General features: G+C 48.4%; 2 protein-coding genes across 5 annotated transcripts in view; one reads left to right on the forward strand and one right to left on the reverse strand.

Moving 5' to 3' along the window:
• dnajb2 (DnaJ heat shock protein family (Hsp40) member B2) overlaps positions 1–5,208 on the forward strand; it is a 72,089-nt gene extending 66,881 nt beyond the window's left edge. For 2 of the 4 annotated variants that reach the window (XM_038790143.1, XM_038790144.1), the window contains exon 9: positions 1,426–5,208. In XM_038790143.1, coding sequence (XP_038646071.1) covers positions 1,426–1,892 — 467 coding nt within the window. In that variant the 3' untranslated portion in view covers positions 1,893–5,208. The remainder of the gene's footprint in view (positions 1–1,425) is intronic. The other 2 variants (XM_038790145.1, XR_005459825.1) reach the window with 2 other exon arrangements.
• A 4,582-nt stretch (positions 5,209–9,790) lies between these two features.
• LOC119962331 (receptor-type tyrosine-protein phosphatase-like N) overlaps positions 9,791–21,030 on the reverse strand; it is a 296,288-nt gene continuing 285,048 nt past the window's right edge. Inside the window, exons 18-20 of the mRNA XM_038790310.1 lie at positions 17,954–18,018; positions 14,732–14,805; positions 9,791–12,976 (exon numbers count right to left, since the gene is read on the reverse strand). Coding sequence (XP_038646238.1) covers positions 12,905–12,976; positions 14,732–14,805; positions 17,954–18,018 — 211 coding nt within the window. The 3' untranslated portion in view covers positions 9,791–12,904. The remainder of the gene's footprint in view (positions 12,977–14,731; positions 14,806–17,953; positions 18,019–21,030) is intronic.

A 21,030-nucleotide genomic window follows, 5' to 3' on the forward strand; every position in this document is an offset into this window, starting at 1 on the left:
ATGCTGCCTCTCACTAATACGTCCACTTGCTTCCAAATAGGAGTAGATCCTGTCTCGAAGAATTCTCTCCAGTAATTTCCCTACCACTGACGTAAGGCTCACCGGCCTGTAGTTCCCTGGATTATCCTTGCTACCCTTCTTAAACAAAGGAACAACATTGGCTATTCTCCAGTCCTCCAGGACATCACCTGAAGACAGTGAGGATCCAAAGATTTCTGTCAAGGCCTCAGCAATGACCTCTCTCGCCTCCTTCAGTATTCTGGGGTATATCCCATCAGGCCCTGGGGATTTATCCACCTTAATATTTTTCAAGACACCCAACACCTCGTCTTTTTGGATCCCAATGGGACCCAGGCTATCTACACACCCTTCTCCAGACTCAACATCCACCAATTCCTTCTCTTTGATGAATACTGATGCAAAGTATTCATTTAGTACCTCGCCCATTTCCTCTGGCTCCAAACACAGATTCCCTCCCCTGTCCTTAAGTGGGCCAACCCTTTCCCTGGCTACCCTCTTGCTTTTTATGCACGTGTAAAAAGCCTTGGGATTTTCCTTGTTTTGCCAATGACTTTTCGTGCCCTCGTTATTGATCCTTCAACCAAGGGTAACAGCTGCTTCCCCATAGTCTTATACGCAGTATTTTATCTGCTTTGCTCCCGTGAATGCTGGGTACCCATACAGACTGACATCCTCCCCCCCCCCCACACACACACCAAAGCAACACAGGATGCCAATCTCAAGCGAGGGTAATGGGATCAGAATGTTGGTGTAGCAGGATCCATGCCAGCTGGTGAAGTCAAAGCTACGACACGGAGCCTGGCTGAGGGAGTTCATTGACTGAGTTCAGAGTCAACACTCCACACCCACGCCCAGTGTCCCAGCAGACCCCTGTCCTCAAGCGTTCAAATACCCATTACCTGTTTCCCGCAACATTAACTTTGAGGTTTAAGGTGTGCGCTTTGGCCAAAGTGAAGAGAGCTTTACAGTATGGCTTGAAACAGAGTGGGGCAAATACTCCATTAGCATCAATGCAGCACACATCAATGAGCATTAATCATTAGAATGATCTGGAACTGTAGGCGCCCATTCATCCCACCATACCTGTGTCAGCACTTTGAAAGACCTGCCCAATTTTCCCTCATCCCACCATGTTTTACTGCAAATTTTCCCTTTTCCAATATATATAATTTCCTTTGGAATATTGAATCTGCTTCCATTCCCCTTTCTGGCATTGTGTTCCAGATCACAGCTTATAAATATTTTTTAAATTTTCCCTCTGGTTCTTTTAGTAATTATCTTACAACTGTGTCCTTGGTTACTAACTGTTGGCCCCTGCTTGAAAATACACAAATATCTTGATGGGCTTGTGGGTGAGGCCAGACTGTGGGCTGCTGTCATTCATTGTTGGTCCATCCCGTCCAGGTAAGGAAGACCAGGTAGCCCTTGCCCTGGAGCTGAGCCGGCGAGAACACCAGGACCACCAGCAGGATTCCTTGCGAGCGACGCATGGTCAGCTGCCTGGGACCTCACGCCCGTATTACGGCTACGGCAAGGACGATTCTGAGGACGACGAGGACTTGCAGCTAGCCATGGCCTACAGCCTCTCCGAGATGGAAGGCCAGGGGCACGCAGCAGGTGGGCGTGGCGGGCAGGGGAAGAGGCGCAGCAAGACAGCGGGGGGAGCACCCGCGGATGGGGACAGGAGGGGAGCTGGGCATGCGGGAGCCAGCCCAGTGCGAGGGACCCCTGAGCCTGCAGGCCACGGGAGCCACGCCACAGATTCTGGTGGGCGCAGGCCAGAGGCGTCAAGTGTAGCTCGGGGCTCGAAGGCAACCACGGAGCAGAAACCGGCGAAGACACGGAGGAAATGGAAATGTCTTCTCTGCTGAGTTTGTTGTTGCTGATTGCTAGGTGGCCAATTCACATTGACCCTTTTCCACATTTACTCCCCCAAACCCTATCTTTATAGGAGCTGACAAAACAGCTGAGAAATATAAACATCAAGGGCGAAAGTATTTGGGATTGTCAGGTCATTGCTACTTTGATTTAGTCAGGTCTAACACTGTTTGCAGTTACAACTTGTATTTGCATACATACCACCTTTAAATACAGTAAAATGTCTCAAGATGCTTCATAGACCCTTCAAACTAAATTTGACCTTGAGCCCACATAAGGTGATATTAGCACAGGTGAGCAAAAGCTTTTTAAAAAAAAAGCAAGTTATAAGAATTATCATAAGGGAGAGAGGGGTAGTGGGAGGAGAGGTTTAGGCAGGGAATTCCAGAACTTAGGGCCCTGACAGCCGAGGACATGGCCAGCAATGCTGGAACAGTAAAAATCAGGAATGCGCAAGAGGCCAGGATTGGAGGCACGCACAGAGATCTCAAGAGACTTGTGGAGAATACCGAGATGGGATGGGCGGGTGGCGAAGCCATGGATTGTTTTAATCAGGAAGATGAGAATTTTCAAATCAGGACCCAGTGTAGGTCAGTGAGCACAGAGGTGATGCGTTAATGGGAACCGGTCTGAGCTAGGCTGGGGGAAGCATAATGTGATGGAGGTTGGAAGACATGAGGTTGGCCAGAAAGCTTTGGAGTGGTCAAGTCAACAAAGGCATGGACGAGGGCTTTAGCAGCAGATATGTTGAGGAAAGGGAGCCATCCAGTTGAATGGCAAAACAGGCAGTGAATGGCCGCCTCCTGCACCTAACATTTAGTATCCCTTCGTTTCACGTGAGTGATACTTCATGGGAGAGATGATAGAGCAGCAATGTTCTTGCGATTATAGGTTTTGTGCTGCAGACTGTTTTACAAGGTGTCCTGGTGGTGGTCCTGGTGGGGTTTTCCTGGAGGGGTGGTGGCATAGCAATCCAGAGACCTGGGAACCCAGGACCGAATCCCACCACGGCAGATGGGGAAATTTGAATTCAATAAAAATCTGGAATTAAAGGCCTAATGCTAATTGTCATAGTGACTCTTCTGGTTAATTTGCCTGTGGTTTCAGACCCACTGAAATTCAATTCAGTTCAAGGGTAAATAGGGATGGCCAATAAATGATGGCCCAGTCAGCGATGCCCAAAATAAAAATGCCAATAATACATTCTTGATCAGAGCGTAAAATTGGTTGAGATTGTAAAAACCGTCGGATCCTATCAAGAGAATTAGATTAAAATGGCACATAATTCTCTCTGTAACTTGTGGCCTTGTATGAATTGGGTTTGTGTAACCTGAGACCAATTCATTCTATGTAGACTTTGCAGGACAAATCTGCCCCAATTTTGCACAAAATTCAGAGAAACACAGGAAGAGTGGTGAGTGGACCAACGAATTGCACATTGGTACAGTGAGATTATTTATCTGAGGTATGTTTTGAGGCAGTGCAGTGTTTGGGAGTGTTTGGTGAGGACTCTACAGACTCCGTTCCCGAAACGTTTGATTCCATCTTTCACTGGCAATTTGTAGAGGCTGAAGCAGATTGTTTGTGGTTTATTTTACCTTGCGATGAGTTTCTGGCAATGCATCTGTGCCATTACCCATTCCAACCTCTATAATATTTCCTGACTCCATCCCTGCCTCAGCTCATCATGTTGAACACACGCTGGGTCTAATAGTGCCATTAGTTCATAAAGCTGGATCAACACCACCTTCTCAGAGGAGGTTAGGGACGGGGAAGAAATGCTGATCTTGCATCCCTTGAAGGACTATTAACAAAAACGCTCCCACCTTCTGCCTTGCCTAATTTATCATCAACCAAAATCTTGTGTCTTAATTGCACCAAGCCTCATTCACCCTCCGACGCTCAGAGTTCTACATTGGCTTCCGGTTAAGCAACGCTTTGGTTTTAAAATTCTCATCCTTGTGTTCTGATCAACTCCATGGCTGTGCTCCTCCCTACCTCTGTTTCCTCTTCCAGCTCTTAGGCTTCCGAGACCCCTGCGCCCCTCCAATCCTGACATCTTGCACAACTCATTACCTGGGCCCTCAGCTATGGCATTCCCTCCTGATCCCATTCTGCATCTCTCTTCCCTCCTTTCAAGGAACCTCTTAAAACCTACCTCAAAGCTACCTCAAGCTTTTGGTCAAGTGTCAGAATAGCTCCTCATGTGGCTCAATGTCGAATATTTGCTCTACCACACTCCTCTGAAGCATTACATCAATCTCAACAGAAATCGCTGTTGATTTGCCAGCTAAGCAGTTCAGGTCTAAGATCTAATTGAATGGTAGAAGTGGCTCGAGGGGTTTCCTCCTGTTCCTCACGGCCCCACCCCTTCATTCCTTGGCAGGGAGGACACTTAACTTGGCCGAGCCAATGTGTTAGCATCTGGGGGTCGATTACCTCTCATTATTCATGTGTTTGTTTAAGTCTGTGGGGACGTTTTTCAACCTATGCTCGACTCTGCTTCTGAATGACTCCTCAAGAACCTTGTTCACTGGATTAAATCACCAGGGCTGCGTTTTTTTTGTTACGGGACTAAACCAAGCCATTGCACCAACGGATACGCCTAATCATAGCGGCAGATTTTTTAAAATGCTTATCGTTTGTGAGTTGCGCTTTCAAGCCGTTGCTGCCCTTGCTCGCTCTGTATTTTTCTCTCTCTTTCCCAGATGCAGACTTCCAGTCTTAACTCAGGCTGACTAGCTACAGCACTTTTCCAGAAGGTAATGCTTATTTTTCTTTTAAGACATCAATCATCACTTCACCATTTCTGCTTTTTGCCATGGCTCATTTCCACGATGCGTCGACGCTAGTGTATAATCACCTCTCTTGTCTCTTTGTTTGATTTTATTTTTTTGCCTTGGCTCTCTGCTGCAACTACGCTTCCTGTTCCCAGGAGTGGCAAGTATGGAAACCGACACCAATGCGACCTTTTGAGATGGTGTGGGATGGCTATGCGATCAATATTGTAACGCGGGTTTTTCATCTACGTTTCATACAGAAGCACTTTTACTTTGAACGTGTAGCAAAGTTTCACTGGGTGTGTGGCAGTGGAATGTGAAAAGAGAATTGTCAATGTTTGTTACACCTAATAACTTAATGCAAGTGTGCCATTTTGAACTTTTGATGATGCTGCTGCTTTGATGGACGGAGGAGAGGATTGTATTTACTTTAATCCATTTTCAGGGATCATGTACAACCTCCCCCCTTTGAAAAATATCTCCCTGTACCATCTTATGTGTGCATCATAAAAAAATCATACATTGTAAATATGTGGGTGGGCCTCGTGCCCTGTCCATCTTATAGAATCACCATGTGGTGCAACGATTTTCTGTTATGTAGTGCCTTCAACATGATAAGTTCCAAGTTGCTTCAACAGGAATGTTATCAAACGGAACTTTACGGCGAGCCATTTGACGGGATGTTAAGTCAGAAGACCAAAGTTTCGGTCAGAGGTTGGATTTAAAGAGTGTCTTAAAGGTGGAGAGAGAGAGGTCCATTGCTTATTTGAGCATGCTTAGAGGGGCAACCCCCCCCCCCCCCCCCCCCACCCCTGCCCCCCTCCCCCCAGCTGAACCATTTGAGGTTAGCTGCTCTGTTACCTCTTGAGGTTTGAGCCAACTCAAAATTTTTTCACCTTTGGTACACTGTAGGTTCTCCTTCAGTACAAATAATCTGTGAATCAGTCCTGTTCCTCTTCAGTGCTGTCGAATGAGCATTATTCTTTCATAGTTTCTGTGACTTAATATGCTCTGTATATTGACGGGGTGAGGTGCTGATCCAATCAAAACAGGGTGGTTCCCCACTCAGTCTGAACCATTGCTTTACCCCCACCAGGACAACCCACTAATTGTCCTTCATGCCTCTGCTCTGGGGAACGGGCAGCTGATCTGGAGATGAAACCAAGCAAGGGTGCCTGCCACTGTGGGGGGGGGGGGGGGGGTATATCTCTCTGGACCCCACTGGTAGAAGGTTCTATGAGGATCAGGCTTATCAAAAGCTGAGGTACGGCTGGTGATGTATCTCGAGAGTCCACCAGCTTGCTTCATCTATGCAGGATGAGCCATGGCACTGTCCACATTACTGGAAAGTCAGCTTTTGTAGAACCAGCGGGAAGGTGGTTGGAGAGGAAAAGGTAAGCAAATTCGCCACCCCCCCACCCCACCCCGGGCCTCTGATCATTGGAATAAACGCAGTTTGACTGCTAAGGCGGACAGAGGAGATTTACAAGCACGGTATCGGGGTTGAGGGACTTCGGTTATGTGGTGAGACTAGGGAAACTGGGAGTGTTCCCCTTTCGAGTGGAGAAGGTTAAGGGGAGATTTAGTAGAAAATTGCGCTCACAATCGTGATGGGTTTGACAAGAGTAAATAGATAGGGAGAAACCATTTCCACTGGCAGGAATGTCCGTATAACCAGAGGCCACAGATAATTATCAAAAGAACCAGAGGGGGAGATGAGAACACAGCGAGTTGTTATGATCCAGAAGGTGCTGCCTGAAAGGGTGGTGGAAGCAGATTCAATCGGAACATTCAAAGGGGAATTTGGATAAATACTTGAAAAAGAGAAATCTCCAGGGAAAGAGCTGGAGTGAGTGGACTAAATGGTTCAAATGGTCTCCTGTTTGATTTTTATGACGAGAAAGGTTTTCTCCAAGGTTGAAGTTACAACGGAATGGACGTTGTGCCAAAATAAACCTACCCCATTTCCCAAATCAAGATTTGTCTTAAAGCGGTGGGGCTGAATTACTGTTGGAACTCTCTTGGATTGTATTCAATCGAGCAAGAACTGTGTGGAAACGCGGGATGGAATGTTTTTGAATAAACTACAGGTGGATGATTTTGTCTTGTTTCTAAACTCAACAACCTTGTACTGATTTCTCCCCTCGCTTCGGGAGAGCCGTGGCTACCTACCAAAAGCACCAGTAATTATTTATTTTTTGCCTGGCTCTTTAGAACATAGAACAGTACAGCACAGAACAGGCCCTTCGGCCCTCGATGTTGTGCCGAGCAATGATCACCCCACTCAAACCCACATATCCACCCTATACCCGTAACCCAACAACCCCCCCCTTAACCTTACATTTTAGGACACTACGGGCAATTTAGCATAGCCAATCCACCTAACCCGCACATCTTTGGACTGTGGGAGGAAACCGGAGCACCTGGAGGAAACCCACGCACACACGGGGAGGACGTGCAGACTCCACACAGACAGTGACCCAGCCGGGAATCGAACCTGGGACCCTGGAGCTGTGAAGCATTTATGCTAACCACCATGCTACCGTGCTGCCCTTTACTGACACATGACCATCGTGACAAATGGAGTGAGAGGGGAGCCTGCATCACGTGTGCTTGATTCTAGCAGACACACATCTCTAAACAGAATGGGGGGGGGGGGGGGGGGGGGGGGATGGGGATGGGGGGAATGGACACATCATGGAGATGTTGAACCGTCAACCAAAAACAAAGTTGAAGAGATTCTAGGTTTTATAAATAGAGGCCTGGTGCTTTTGAAGGAGCCTCCGGTGAGTTGTACTTGAGTTACCCTTCACCCGAGCCACGCAATTTGAAAAACGTGATGTCCACCAGGAGTACACGCCACTGACTCGGAATGATGGATCAAAGATACCTCTGCTTGGATTGTTCCATGTAAAAGATATTGGTACATTTCTTCCTGTAAACTAGCGGTTTTAAAATGTTCCCTTTCTGTACATTTTCTGTGTGTTCTTAAATCTGCTCAAATTGTTTATAGGAGGGACCAAATCACCACTAATGAATCCAATTAGCAGAAACTTCTTTACCTGGAGAAGGGTCAAATAACAAAGAAAAGTACAGCACGGGAACAGGCCCTTCGGCCCTCCAAGCCTATGCCGATCATGATGCCCAAACTAAAAAAAAACCTTCTGCTTTTACTCAGTCCGTGTCCCTCTATTTCCTCCCTATTCATGGACCCATCCAGATGCATCTTAAACGTTGCTGATGTGCCTGCTTCCACCACATCCTCTGGCAGCACGATCCAGGCACCCACCATGGACTGTGTGAAAAATTTACCCTGCCCATCTCCCTTAAACATTCCCCCCTCTCAACTTGAACCTGTGCCCCCTTGTAATTGACACTTCCACCCTTGGAAAAAGCCTCTGACTATCCACCCAGTCTGTGCCTCTCATAATTTTGTCGACCTCTATCAGGCCTTCCCTCAGCCCACGTCTTTCCAGTGAAAACAATCCTAGTTTATTCAACCTCTCCTCATAGCCAACACCCTCGAGGCCAGGCAACAACCTGGTGAACCTTCTTTGCCCTCTCTCCAAAGCTTCCACGTCCTGATAATGGGGTGACCAGAACCACACGCAGTACTCCAAATGCAATCTAACCAAGATTTTAAATAGCTGCAACATGATTTCTCAACTCCTGTACTCAATGCCCCGGCTGATGAAGGCAAGCGTGCCATCTGCCTTCTTAATCATCTTCGCCACCTGTGTTGCCACTTTTAGGGAACTGTGGACCTGCACGCCCAGATCCTTCTGTATGTTAATATTCGTAAGGGTTCTGCTATTTACAGTATAATTCATACCTAGATTTGACCCTCCAAAATGCGTCACATTTTCCTCCACTAGCTACAGATCTCCATTCAGAAAAACACCCTTCCACTCTGTGTTTTCTAGAACAAGCCAGTTCTGTATCCTTCTAGCCAGCCCACCCCGAATCCCATGTGATTTCAGTTTTTGTACCAGTCTGTCATGTGGGATCTTGTCAAGCGCCTTACTAAAGTCCATATGGACTACATCCACAGCCCTCCCCTCATCAATTTTCTTTGCCACCTCTTCAAAAACTCAGAATGTGGAAGTCACTCCTGTCCGGAGTAGTTGAAAAAAAAAATGAAAATCGCTTATTGTCACGAGTAGGCTTCAATGAAGTTACTGTGAAAAGCCCCTAGTTGCCACATTCCGGCGCCTGTCCGGGGAGGCTGGTACAGGAGTTGAGCTGATAAGCTTAAGGCATTCCAGACTGTCTGTGCATTTGTGTGACCGTGTGACCATACGCGTGTATGCACGGCATCCGTTTAAGCTTGTGTGTCTGTCGTGGGGGTCGGTTGGTTCATGATGTGGATCGATGCCAGCAACGTGGGTTCAATGCCTGAGCAGCTGAGGTTATTCATGAAGGCCCCTTCTCAGCCGTGCTCCATGCCTGAGGTGTGGCGACCCCCAGATTACATCATCACCAGTCAGCTCTCAAACCAAGAGCAGCCTTTGGTCCTCTGCCGATATTTACATTTTAAGGTGGTTAGCACAACACCTGGGATCCGGGTTCAATTCCAGCCTCTGGTGACTGCCGTTTGCACGCTCTCTCCGTGTCTGCGTGGGTTTCCTCTGTGTGCTCCGGTTTCCTCCCACAGTCCAAAGATGTGCAGGTTAGGTGGATTGGCCGTGATAAATTGCCCCTTAGTGTCCAGGGAGGTGCAGGTTAGGCTAAGGGATTAGGGCTTAGCGGGTCAGTGCAGACTCGATGGACTGAATGGCCTCATTATTGCTGATTTAGCACACTGGGCTAAATCGCTGGCTTTTAAAAGCAGGCCAGCAGCACGGTTCAATTCCGGTATCAGCCTCCCCGAACAGACGCCGGAATGTGGCGACTAGGGGCTTTTCACAGTAACTTCACTGAAGTCTACTCGTGACAATAAGCGATTTTCATTTCATTTCATTATGCACTGTAGGGATTCTGAATCTGTGGCCTGTTGGTGTGGGGTGTCTGTGGGTGCTCACACGCCTGTGTCTGTGCTTTGGTGCAGAGATGAGTAGAGACTGAAGTAAATTTTCAGAGACGAGAGAGAATTCCATGAAGGACGCAGGAGGTTTTGTTTGCAATTTGCACAGACGACACAAACTTTATTCACATCAATATACAAAATTAATTTAATTTTTTTTATAAATTTTCTCAGAATGTTTGGAATGAGGGGCTACGGTGGAGAGTTTGGCCACAAGCGTGGGGAGGGCTCACAAAGCTGCAGGTTTTTCTTTTAAACACAGTAAGACAATAGTTTGACGGGCTTCGACCTGTGTTTCAACTTTAACCTTACGCTGAAATGATTGGAGGTGTGTTCGTTACACTTGCCAATTCAAAAATGTGTGGGATTCCCTTCCCCTGCCACCCTCGCCTGCTGATGGCTGGCGCTTTCCAAGCAGTTAGTCCGTGAGCTCCCGTCAGGTTGGTCAATGCCACCTCTGCCCAGTGTGCTGGGGAGGCACTGATTGCAGCCTAACCAGGGCAGGAGGGAGAGGGGCGTAACATTGAAGTTCAAGGAGTAATCGTCTCCCTCAAGCAGAATCAGTGTCGGGTCATTCACCATCTGCATCGCTTACCCTGACAAGATCAATGTTCCAAAAGTAATAGCTCAATGTTTGGGTGGTCACCGTTCCGTGCGTTTAAAAAGAAAACGTCCCCTGCTATTAACAGTTAACAATTTCATCCTCAATCTCCCGAAGGTTAGAACCAGTGAACCAAGTCTCTGGAAACGCCTGGGATTGGGAATTTAACCTCCCTCCGTCAATTATCTTCAGTTAACCAGCACAGACATTTGCAGACGTTCTCACACAGTTCTGTGCCAGCTCTCCCAAAAACCTTTCCCTTCTCCTCCAGCGTGCCAATCCCATTCGCCATAACCTGAGATGTTTGAGGGTGGTTTTAGCCTCTCTTGCCGAGGTGGGAATTCCACAGGATCGGGTGGGTTCGGTAACCCACTTGGTATTCCTCTTCCAGCGAGTGAGCGAGTTAAATCTGGCAGCACGCAATGCCAGCATGGCATCCTAATCGGCTTCTGGTCCAGCTGGTTAGGTTGAAATTTCAGCTTTTAAAATCTTTTGTTGACTGTTTAAACATTCCTTTTTTTCTTTTTTATAAATTACTTTATCTTAGTTACACAGCCAGGGCTCAGAGTGTGGACAGAGGCGAACCCCTAATCCAGCTCCTTTGCCTGCTCCAAAAAACAATTCAAATTGAATCCAATTCATGGTCCCCATAAAGGAGACATACCAGATCTGAGCCAAAAGGCTCAATCTACGCACAGTCTTAGCCAAAAGGCCGAGACTTGATCTTAGCCAAAAGGCCGAGAAGCGATCTGTTTAAACATTCCTAAATGGGCCTGGGGCGGAAGAGGTAAGAGAGAGAGGGGAGGGAGGGGTCTTGTGGCACAGTGGATAGTGTGAGGTGTCTCGCTGGCATGTCACACTGCCTGATGTCACTCACTCAAAGAGGAATCCTGTGGCATTCCCACTCGAGCAGCTCCGGCTGTAAGAACGGGTTTCGCACTCCGGAGGAGATAATGAATAACCGGCAGATGTTTCAAAGTCCTGGCACGCACAGGGATTGGGCATTGGTGTAAATCTCTGGCGGTGGTAAATCGTTGATGGTGGAGGGAGGGTAGCTTAAATTCACAACCCCAGGTGCTACGAGAGAGTTGGCAGTCACCTCTGATGGGCCTTAAGCAGGCCAACTGCTCCCCGGCCCCCTCCCAATACTCCCATGGGCGACCTGACAGGTGGGGTAAACTGGGTTGGCAGCCCATGCAGTATATCCGGAGCCTGACTACATGAACACTCACTTGCCCATACTGGTCTTGGGGCAGGCAGGGGGGTCTAAGCGGCAATGGGCGCACAGATTTGTCCCCACAAATTTCTGTATCACGGTTGACGTTTGGCCTTCAAACTCAATAACACTCGATGTGAGTGGGAAGCGAGGGCACAATGGAGGAATTGGAACTGCAAGATGGTGTCCAACAGTGGAAAATGAATGAATTGGCAAACCCCCCCGATACATCTCTCATGCTTCACATTTCTGTTGAATTCGGTTGGGGAGAGGGCTGCGGGGGAGGGAGGTGTCAAAAGCGTCTGGACGGTTGCTCTTGCTCATTTTACATTATCGCACCAAGTTTAGATCTTACCTCCTCTCTCCTCCCCACAACCCCACTGTATATTTCTCACTCTGAAATGCAGAGAGTCGGATTTCAAAAAATAACCATAAGACTGTTTATCAGATAGTTTCCCGGTACAGACTATGTTCTCACATTTATTGTATTTATATCTATTGGACCAGAACATGCTGTAACTGGAATCAAAAAGTTGGGAACTCCCCCCGCCCGCCCCCACCCCGGGCACATCTTCAGCTCCGAAGGTTATTTTCTTGCTCACAAAGTTGTTGAAAGAACGAGTAGATAACAGGGCAGTTGCGGGAAACCAGACATCCGGCGACACTAAAGGAGAGATGTCATTCCGTCAAGCTCAGGGGGGGGGGGGAGAGAAAGACAATTTATTCTCCTTGGGGCGGTCGTACCAAGAAGACTCGATGGAGGTTAAAAGTCAAGAGGGGCCCGGACCGAGGAGATGGGGAGGAAGTGTTTGCATTGGCGGAAAGGGCGGAGAAGCAGAGGACGCAGATTTAAGGCCACTGGCAAAAGGAGCAACAGCGGCGCCGTGAGGACAAACCTTTTCACGCGGCGAGCGAGCGGCAGAGGCAGATCCAATCATGCCTTTCAAAGGGGAAATTGGAGAAGGACCTGAGGTGAAATGATTGGCAGGGCCACGGGGAAAGGGCGAGGGAGTGAGAGCAGCTGAGTTGCTTTGGCAGAGATGTGTTGTGACCATTCTATGATCTGGGAGAGCCACCTTTATGGGTACCTGTCAGTAATAGCGCCGTTGCCCCACCCCCGAAAGTTGCTGTACCCATTCACCCATCAATAACGCAAGGTGTCATTCACAGAGTCTGGCCCATTATGTCTCGGTGCGTGAAGAGAATGCCCCTCGTAGAAAGTTTACTGCACTGCGTTTTGCGGTTTTCAAGGCGACACAAAACACGTGACAGAAGACTCAAAACACGCTACAGGCTGCATTGGGGGGGGGGGAAGGGGAAGGGGATGGAGAGCAAGGCAGCGTCGACGGCTGGCTGGTCACTTGTTGAGCGGATACGAGTTGGGTTCACTGAGGCAGCGCCTTCAGAATGGCGTTCACTTCCTCTGCCACGGCGGTCAATGCAAACTCGAACTGATCCTGAGCCAAGAACAAAGAGAGGCTTAGTTTAGAATCCGAAAGCTGTCAGCGACACCCATGTCCTTTAGTTACTGCCGGCATCCGCGCAGCGGGTAGAGCTCCCTCCCTCATCCTGTGCCAGGAGGCCATGGGTTCTTTATTGATGCAATGTTAGCATTCATGTCAAGAGGGCTGGAATATAAGAGCGGGGATGTACTTCTGAGGCTGTTAAAGGCTCTGCAGACCCCATTTGGAGTATTGTGAGCAATCTTGGGCCCCGTATCTAAGGAAGGATGTACTGGGGCCTTGGAAAGGGTCCAGAGGAGATTCACAGGAATGATCCCTGGAATGAAGAACTTGTCGTATGAGGAACGGTTGAGGACTCTGGGTCTGTACTCGTTGGAGTTTAGAAAGATGAGGGGGGGATCTTATTCAAACTTACAGGATACTGCGAGGCCTGGATAGAGTGGACGTGGAGAGGATGTTTCCACTTGTAGGAAAAACTAGAACCAGAGGACACAATCTCAGCCTAAAGGGACAATCCTTTAAAACAGAGATGAGGAGGAATTTCTTCAGCCAGACGGTGGTGAATCTGTGGAACTCTTTGCCGCAGAAGGCTGTGGAGGCCAAATCACTGAGTGTCTTTAAGACAGAGAGAGATAGGTTCTTGATCAATAAGGGGATCAGGGGTTATGGGGAGAAGGCAGAAGAATGGAGATGAGAAAAATATCAGCCATGATTGAATGGCGGAGCAGGCTCAATGGACACGAGTGGCCTCATTCTGCTCCTATGTCTTATGGGTTCAGGACCCCGTTCCGGAGACTCCGCTAACACCAAATACAGATCATCACATTGTCTTTTGTGGGAGCTTGCTGTGCGCAAATTGGTTACTGCATTTCTACATTGCAACAGTGACCACTCTCGACAGCACCTAATTGACTTTGGGACGTGCTGAGATCACGAAAGGCGCTATAGAAATGCAGCCACTTGCAGTGTCGTTTAAGTTACGGTGAAACCTGTCTGGCTTTGTTGCATCTGCCAGAATGATCCCAGATGTTCTGCAATTACTTGGAAGTGCAGGGATTATTCTGTGGGAAAGCTAGGCAGGCATGCACGGTTGTGGCTGTGCGACCCTGTGCTTCCCTCTTCTGGAGTCACTGTGTCGCTGGGGAATTAAGGAGATACTGGGCGGGATTGTCCGCCGGCGGGATGCTCCGATTTGCCGGCAGCCCGGGATGTTTCCATGAGCAGGAGAGTGGGCAGCCAGGGGCCGCAGATTTAAAACATTTGGCAAAAAAATCCAGAGGGGGATCAAAAGAAATATTTTTACACTGCAAGTTAAGATTTGGAATGTGCTGTTTGAAAGGGCAGTGGAAACAGATTGAGTAAGAAATTTCCAGGGAATTTGGATAAATACTTGGACAGAAAAAAACTGCAGGGCTAAGGAGCAAGAGCGGGGGGGGGGATTAATTGAATAGCTCTTTCAAAGGGCTAGCACAGGCAAGATGGGCTGCACGGCTCCCTTCTGTGATGTATCATTTTATGTTACTGGTGTTTTCGAGGTCACGAGATGGAGCTATACTGTGGGCCCATAGGAGAGCCTAGCTATTAGTGATAGGCGTGAATGGCAGGCAAGGAGTCTTCACAACTGTCCCTAATGGGAGTGGCTTAGCTTAAGGGCGCAAATATCACGTCACTGCCAGTTTGCCAATCCTGTTGGGATTACTGATAGACACTCCAATAACTCCCAAACTCCAGCAGGATTAAGGGATGTACCTTAGTGCGCACCATGCCAGGCCTTTGATCTCGTATGTGTTCTAAAGTAGCAGCGATATCGATCTCCTTCACACCTAGTGGCCAGATGAGAAACACGTTTGAAGAGATTATGGATGGTAAAGGCATGCTCCACCATTAACAGTAACACACAGACATAGTCACGTAAAACCTGTAGGTTAAATACACAAATAGGCCGCAGAATTGATAGAGTTCCTACAGTGCAGAAGGAGGCCATTCAGCCCATTGAGTCTGCACCAAGTGCTCTGACAGGTCACCCTATCTAGGCTCACTCCTCCGGCCTATCCCTGTAACCCCACCTAACCTGCATACCGTTGGACTGTGGGAGGAAACCGGAGCACCCGGACGGAACCAACGCCGGCACGGGGAGAAAGTACAAACTCCGCACAGACAGTGACCCGAGGCCAGAATTGAACCCGGGTCCCTGGCCCTGTGAGGTGGCACCCTGCCACCCACTTCCATCAGTATCGTACAATGGAGGTAAATATTGATTTTGGTTAATGGTCAGTTCATCTGTTGAAGCTAATGGAAATGAACTCGTGAGCAATGTCAAACAGGCGGCCGCATCAATATCAGTCACTTCATTCCATCGCTCGAAGTTAAACTTATCCCCAGGACGTTAGAAAGAAACTACTGCTGGAAATCTGAAACAGAAGTTGGTAGTTTCAAATTCTTATTCATTTTTCGGTCTGTGGAGAGGCTCACTCCACACTATTAATTGTCTCTTCCTAAATGTCCCTTCAGCAGATGTTGGTGGGCTTCCTAATGGTGGCTGGCCTGGCTAATATATTGGGCAAGTTAAGAATCAGGCACATTGATATGGGTCTGGTGTTGCACAGACACCCACACTGCCAAAGGCCAGCAGGATTCTCCGCCTACGTGTTTACTTCCAGGTTTTTAAAACAAAATTCAAATTTTCAATCGGCCAGGATGAGAATCGTACGCTGGTTCCTTGGTCTGCTGATACAGGTCCCTGGATTAATACTCGAGTAATAAGAAGCCACGGTTATGGTTTCAGGTAAAACCCTTCATCAGAAATGAGTTCGGCATTTAACAGGGACATTAGGCGGGGAACAGAAAAATAATCCACAATTTACACCCAGTGACAGCGTCAAACACTCCTGCATTAAACAGCTTAGATACTGAATAAAGCTCCCTCTACACTGTCCCCATCAAACACTCCCAGGACTGGTACAACACGGGGTTAGATACAGAGTAAAGCTCCCTCTACACTGTAGATCAAACACTCCCAGGACATGTACAGCACGGGGTTAGATACAGAGTAAAGCTCCCTCTACACTGTCCCCATCAAACACTCTGCTGGACAGGTACAGCACGGGGTTAGATACCGAGTAAAGCTCCCTCTACACTGTCCCCATCAAACACTCCCAGGACAGGTACAGCACGGGGTTAGATACAGAGTAAAGCTCCCTCTACACTGTCCCCATCAAACACTCCCAGGACAGGTACAGCACGGGATTAGATACAGAGTGAAGCTCCCTCTACACTGTCCCCATCAAACACTCCCAGGACAGGTACAGCATGGGTTAGATACAGAGTAAAGCTCCCTCTACACTGTCCCCATCAAACATTCCCTGGACAGGTACAGCACGGGGTTAGATACAGAGTAAAGCTTCATCTACACTTCCCATTAAACACACCCAGGACAGGTACAGCACGGGGTTAGATACAGAGTAAAGCTCCCTCTACACTGTCTCCATCAAACACTCCCGGCACAGGTACAGCACGGGGATAGATACAGAGTAAAGCTGTCTCTACACTGTCCCTATCAAACAGTCCCAGGGCAGGTACAGCACGGGGTTAGATACAGAGTAAAGCTCCCTCTATACTGTCCCCATCAAACACTCCCAGGACAGGTACAGCACGGGGTTAGATACAGAGTAAAGCTCCCTCTACATTGTCCCCATCAAACACTCCCAGGACAGGTACAGCCCGGGGTTAGATACAGAGTAAAGCTCCCTCTACACTGTCCCCATCAAACATTCCCAGGACAGGTACAGCACGGGGTTAGATACAGAGTAAAGCTCCCTCTACACCGTCCCCATCAAACACTCCCAGGACAGGTACAGCACGGGGTGAGATACAGAGTTAAGCTCCCTCTACACTGTCCCCATCAAACACTCCCAGGACAGGTACAGCACGGGGTTAGATACAGAGCAAAGCTGCCTCTACATTGTCTCCATCAAACACTCCCAGGAAAGGTACAGCACGGTGTTAGATACAGAGTAAAGCTGCCTCTACATTGTCTCCATCAAACACTCCCAGGACAGGTACAGCACATGGTTAGATACAGAGTAAAGCTCCCTCTACACTGTCCCCATCAAACATTCCCAGGGCAGGTACAGCACGGGGTTAGATACAGAGTAAAGCTCCCTCTACACTGTCCCCATCAAACACTCCCAGGACAGGTACAGCACGGGGTTAGATACAGAGTAAAGCTCCCTCTACATTGTCCCCATCAAACACTCCCAGGACAGGTACAGCCCGGGGTTAGATACAGAGTAAAGCTCCCTCTACACTGTCCCCATCAAACATTCCCAGGACAGGTACAGCACGGGGTTAGATACAGAGTAAAGCTCCCTCTACACTGTCCCCATCAAACACTCCCAGGACAGGTACAGCACGGGGTGAGATACAGAGTTAAGCTCCCTCTACACTGTCCCCATCAAACACTCCCAGGACAGGTACAGCACGGGGTTAGATACAGAGTAAAGCTCCCTCTACACTGTCCCCATCAAACACTCCCAGGACAGGTACAGCACGGGGTGAGATACAGAGTTAAGCTCCCTCTACACTGTCCCCATCAAACACTCCCAGGACAGGTACAGCACGGATTAGAAACAGAGTAAAGCTCCCTCTACACTGTCTCCATCGAACACTCCCAGGACAGGTACAGCACGGATTAGAAACAGAGTAATGCTCCCTCTACATTGTCCCCATAAAACACTCCCAGGTAAGTTACTGTACCGGATTAGATACACAGTAAAGCTTGCTCTGCACTACCTTCCAATATTACCTCTAATCTCCTTCCTAACATTTTCAATTATTCCCAATCCCTATTGCTTCAGTGGCCAACTCCAATGCCCTCACTTTGAGGATGAGGATGACGCGGAGCTTACAGCAAATGAGAAGGGGGACATGGGGACAGAAGCTGGAGAGCCATACAGCCCACTTGATAGTTACCTTTTGACATTCTGTTGAGGACCATATCGATTAAGGTGTACGTTCCTGTTCTTCCGGCCCCGTCACTGCAAAATTAACACAACTGGGTCAACCGCAGGAGACATTACAATAAAAGCCAAATACTGCAGAGGTTGCATATCTGAAATAAAAACGGAGAGTGCTGGAAAAACCCAGCACGTCTGGTTGTGTCTGCAGAGACAAACTGAGCTAACGTTTTGAGTCCAATGTGACTCCTCCAGTAGAATAGAGTTGGAAAGAAGAGTTGAACAGACTCGAAGGTGTCATGTGAGAGTACCTTTAAGAAATGGATGTTTAAGCAATGTACCTTTAAGAAATGGAGCAGATCATATTACTGAAGTGATGTCAGAGGGTGGGGGTAGTTGAGCTGAGCTTTTTGGGAGTTTTAGTTTCAGTTTTGAGGAAAAGAGCTTGGGTGTGTCTGTGTTTGCAGTGAGCTGGATCTGCTGTGATCTCTGCCAGGAAAGACTATCTCTGAATCATTTGGGTGATTTAAACTCATAATAGTAATGTCTTTAACCTGATGTGTTTCTGTTTAAAGGTGTTAAGGGCGAGATTCTCCGCACTCCCGACGGTGCGGAGAATAGCGTGGCTCGTAAAATTTTACGGCCACGCTGTTCCGACGCCCTCCCGCTATTCTCCCCCCCCCCCACGCCCAACTCCCGACACGAATCGCTGCCGCCGTTTTTTTACGGCCGGCAGCGATTCACAGCTGATAGATGGGCCGAGTTCCCAGCCCTTTACGGCTGTTTTTACGAACGGCAAACACACCTGGTCTGGCCGTTCGTAAAAACGGCCATAAACACTCGCATTTTATAACCATGGCACCGATTGGCACGGCAGTACCACGGCCGTGCCAAGGGTGCCATGGGCCCGCGATCGGTGGGCACCGATCGCGGGCAGCGGGCCCGATGCCCGCGCACTATTTGTCCTTCCGCCGCCCCACAGTATCCATTCGCGGGGCGGCTGAGGGGCATCCCGGCCCGCGCATGCGCGGGTTTCGCGCAAATACGCGATGACGTCATCCGCGCATGTGCGGGTTGGAGTCTTCCAATCCACGCATGCGCGGCTGACGTCATATGACGCGTCAGCCGGCGCTAACTCGGGCAAGCGGGCTTAACGAAATTCGTTAAGCCCGTGATGCCGGAGCTTACGGCGTCGGGCTGCTAGCCCCGACCGGGGACCAGAATCGGTTCCCGGTCGGGAAGGGGGGGGGGCTGGCGTCAAACCCGCCCGGGTTTGACGCCAGCCTTACGATTTCTCCCGGTTTGGGAGAATCGCGCCCTATGTCTGTTGGAGGTTTGAAGGAACATTCTGAGGGATTATTTAGTGTTGTATTATTTTTGGGGTTATCTTTGAAGTAAGGGGTGTTAAGGGATCCAATGTTTATTTAAAAAGGTTAAGTTGAATTCATAGAATAAACATTGTTTTGTGTTTAAAAACCCACGTGTCCATAATTGTAATACCACACCTGGAGACCAAGCCGTGTGCTTCAAAAGCAACAATATATTAAAGGGAGAGGTTGGTTGAACTCCACGATACATTTTGGGGTTCTGAAAACACCTCTCCCATAGCAAAGGTTCAACTTTGTTTCTCCCGCCGCAGACGCTACCATACCTGTTGAGTTAAATCACTGGTTAGGTCTTAGCTCGAGTACGATGTCTAAATGCTGGTCATTGCACTTTAGGAAGATGTCTGCATCTTGGAGAGTGTGCAGAGGAGAATTTTAAGGGAGTTTGCTTTTCTTTGGTTCAGGGTAATGTGGCCCACTCCTTCCCTTGAACCCTATGTGAGCATCATAGGTGAGGCCAGCATTTATTGCCCATCCCTAATTGTCCTTGAGAAATTGGTGGCGAGTCACATTCTTGGCCGCCATCGTGGTTCTTACCTCATGCTTTGATATAACTGAGTGGCTTGCTAGGCCATTTCACAGGGTAACCACATGGCTTTGGGTCTGGAGTCACATGTAGGCCAGACCGGGTAAGGACGGCAAATTTCCTTCCCTAAAGGACATTAGTGAACCAGATGGGTTTTTCATTATTGATGGGATTAGCATTTATTTCCAAATTTACCCATTAAATTTATGTTCCCCTGCCCAGGACTCTGGTTCGATCCCGGCCCTGGGTCATTCTCCACGTGGAGTTTGCACATTCTCCCCGTGTCTGTGTGGGTCTCACCCCCACAACCCAAAAATGTGCAGGGTAGGTGGATTGACTAAATCGCCCTTTAACTGGCAAAAAATAACTGGCTCCTCTAAATTAAAAAACAAATTAAGTTTGTTGATGAAGCATACAGGGTATAGTGTTCATGACGTCAGTCAATAAGAGGGTTGTTTAGGAGTCTGGTGACAATGGGGAAGAAGCTGTTTTTGAGTCTGTTCGTGCGTGTTCTCAGACTTCTGTATCTCCTGCCCGATGGAAGAAGTTGGAAAAGTGAGTAAGCCGGGTGGGTGGGATCCTTGATTATGCTGCCCGCTTTCCCCCGGCAGCGGGAGGTGTAGATGGAGTCAATAGATGGGAGGCAGGTTCATGTGATGGACTGGGCGGTATTCACGACTCTCTGAAGTTCCTTGCGGTCCTGGGCCGAACAGTTGCCATACCAGGCTGTGATGCAGCCCGAGAGGATGCTCTCTATAGTGCATCTGTAAAAGTTGGTAAGAGTTAATGTGGACATGCCAAATTTCCTTAGTTTCCTGAGGAAGTATAGGCGCTGTTGTGCTTTCTTGGTGGTAGCATCGATGTGGGTGGACCAGGACAGATTTTTGGTGATGTGCACCCCTAGGAATTTGAAACTGCTAACCATCTCAACCTCGGCCCCGTTGATGCTGACAGGGGTGTGCACAGTACATTGCTTCCTGAAGTCAATGACCAGCTCTTTAGTTTTGCTGACGTTGAGGGAGAGATTGTTGTCTTTACACCATATGTGTTGTGTTGTGTTGCCCTATTATGTATTTTATTTTATTTCCTTTTCATTTCATGTACTTAATGATCTGTTTGAGCTGCTCGCAGAAAAATACTTTTCACCGTACCTCGGTACACGTGACGATAAACAAATCCAAT

This window comes from Scyliorhinus canicula, chromosome 2, assembly GCF_902713615.1.
Source record: "Scyliorhinus canicula chromosome 2, sScyCan1.1, whole genome shotgun sequence".
NCBI lineage: Eukaryota > Metazoa > Chordata > Chondrichthyes > Carcharhiniformes > Scyliorhinidae > Scyliorhinus > Scyliorhinus canicula.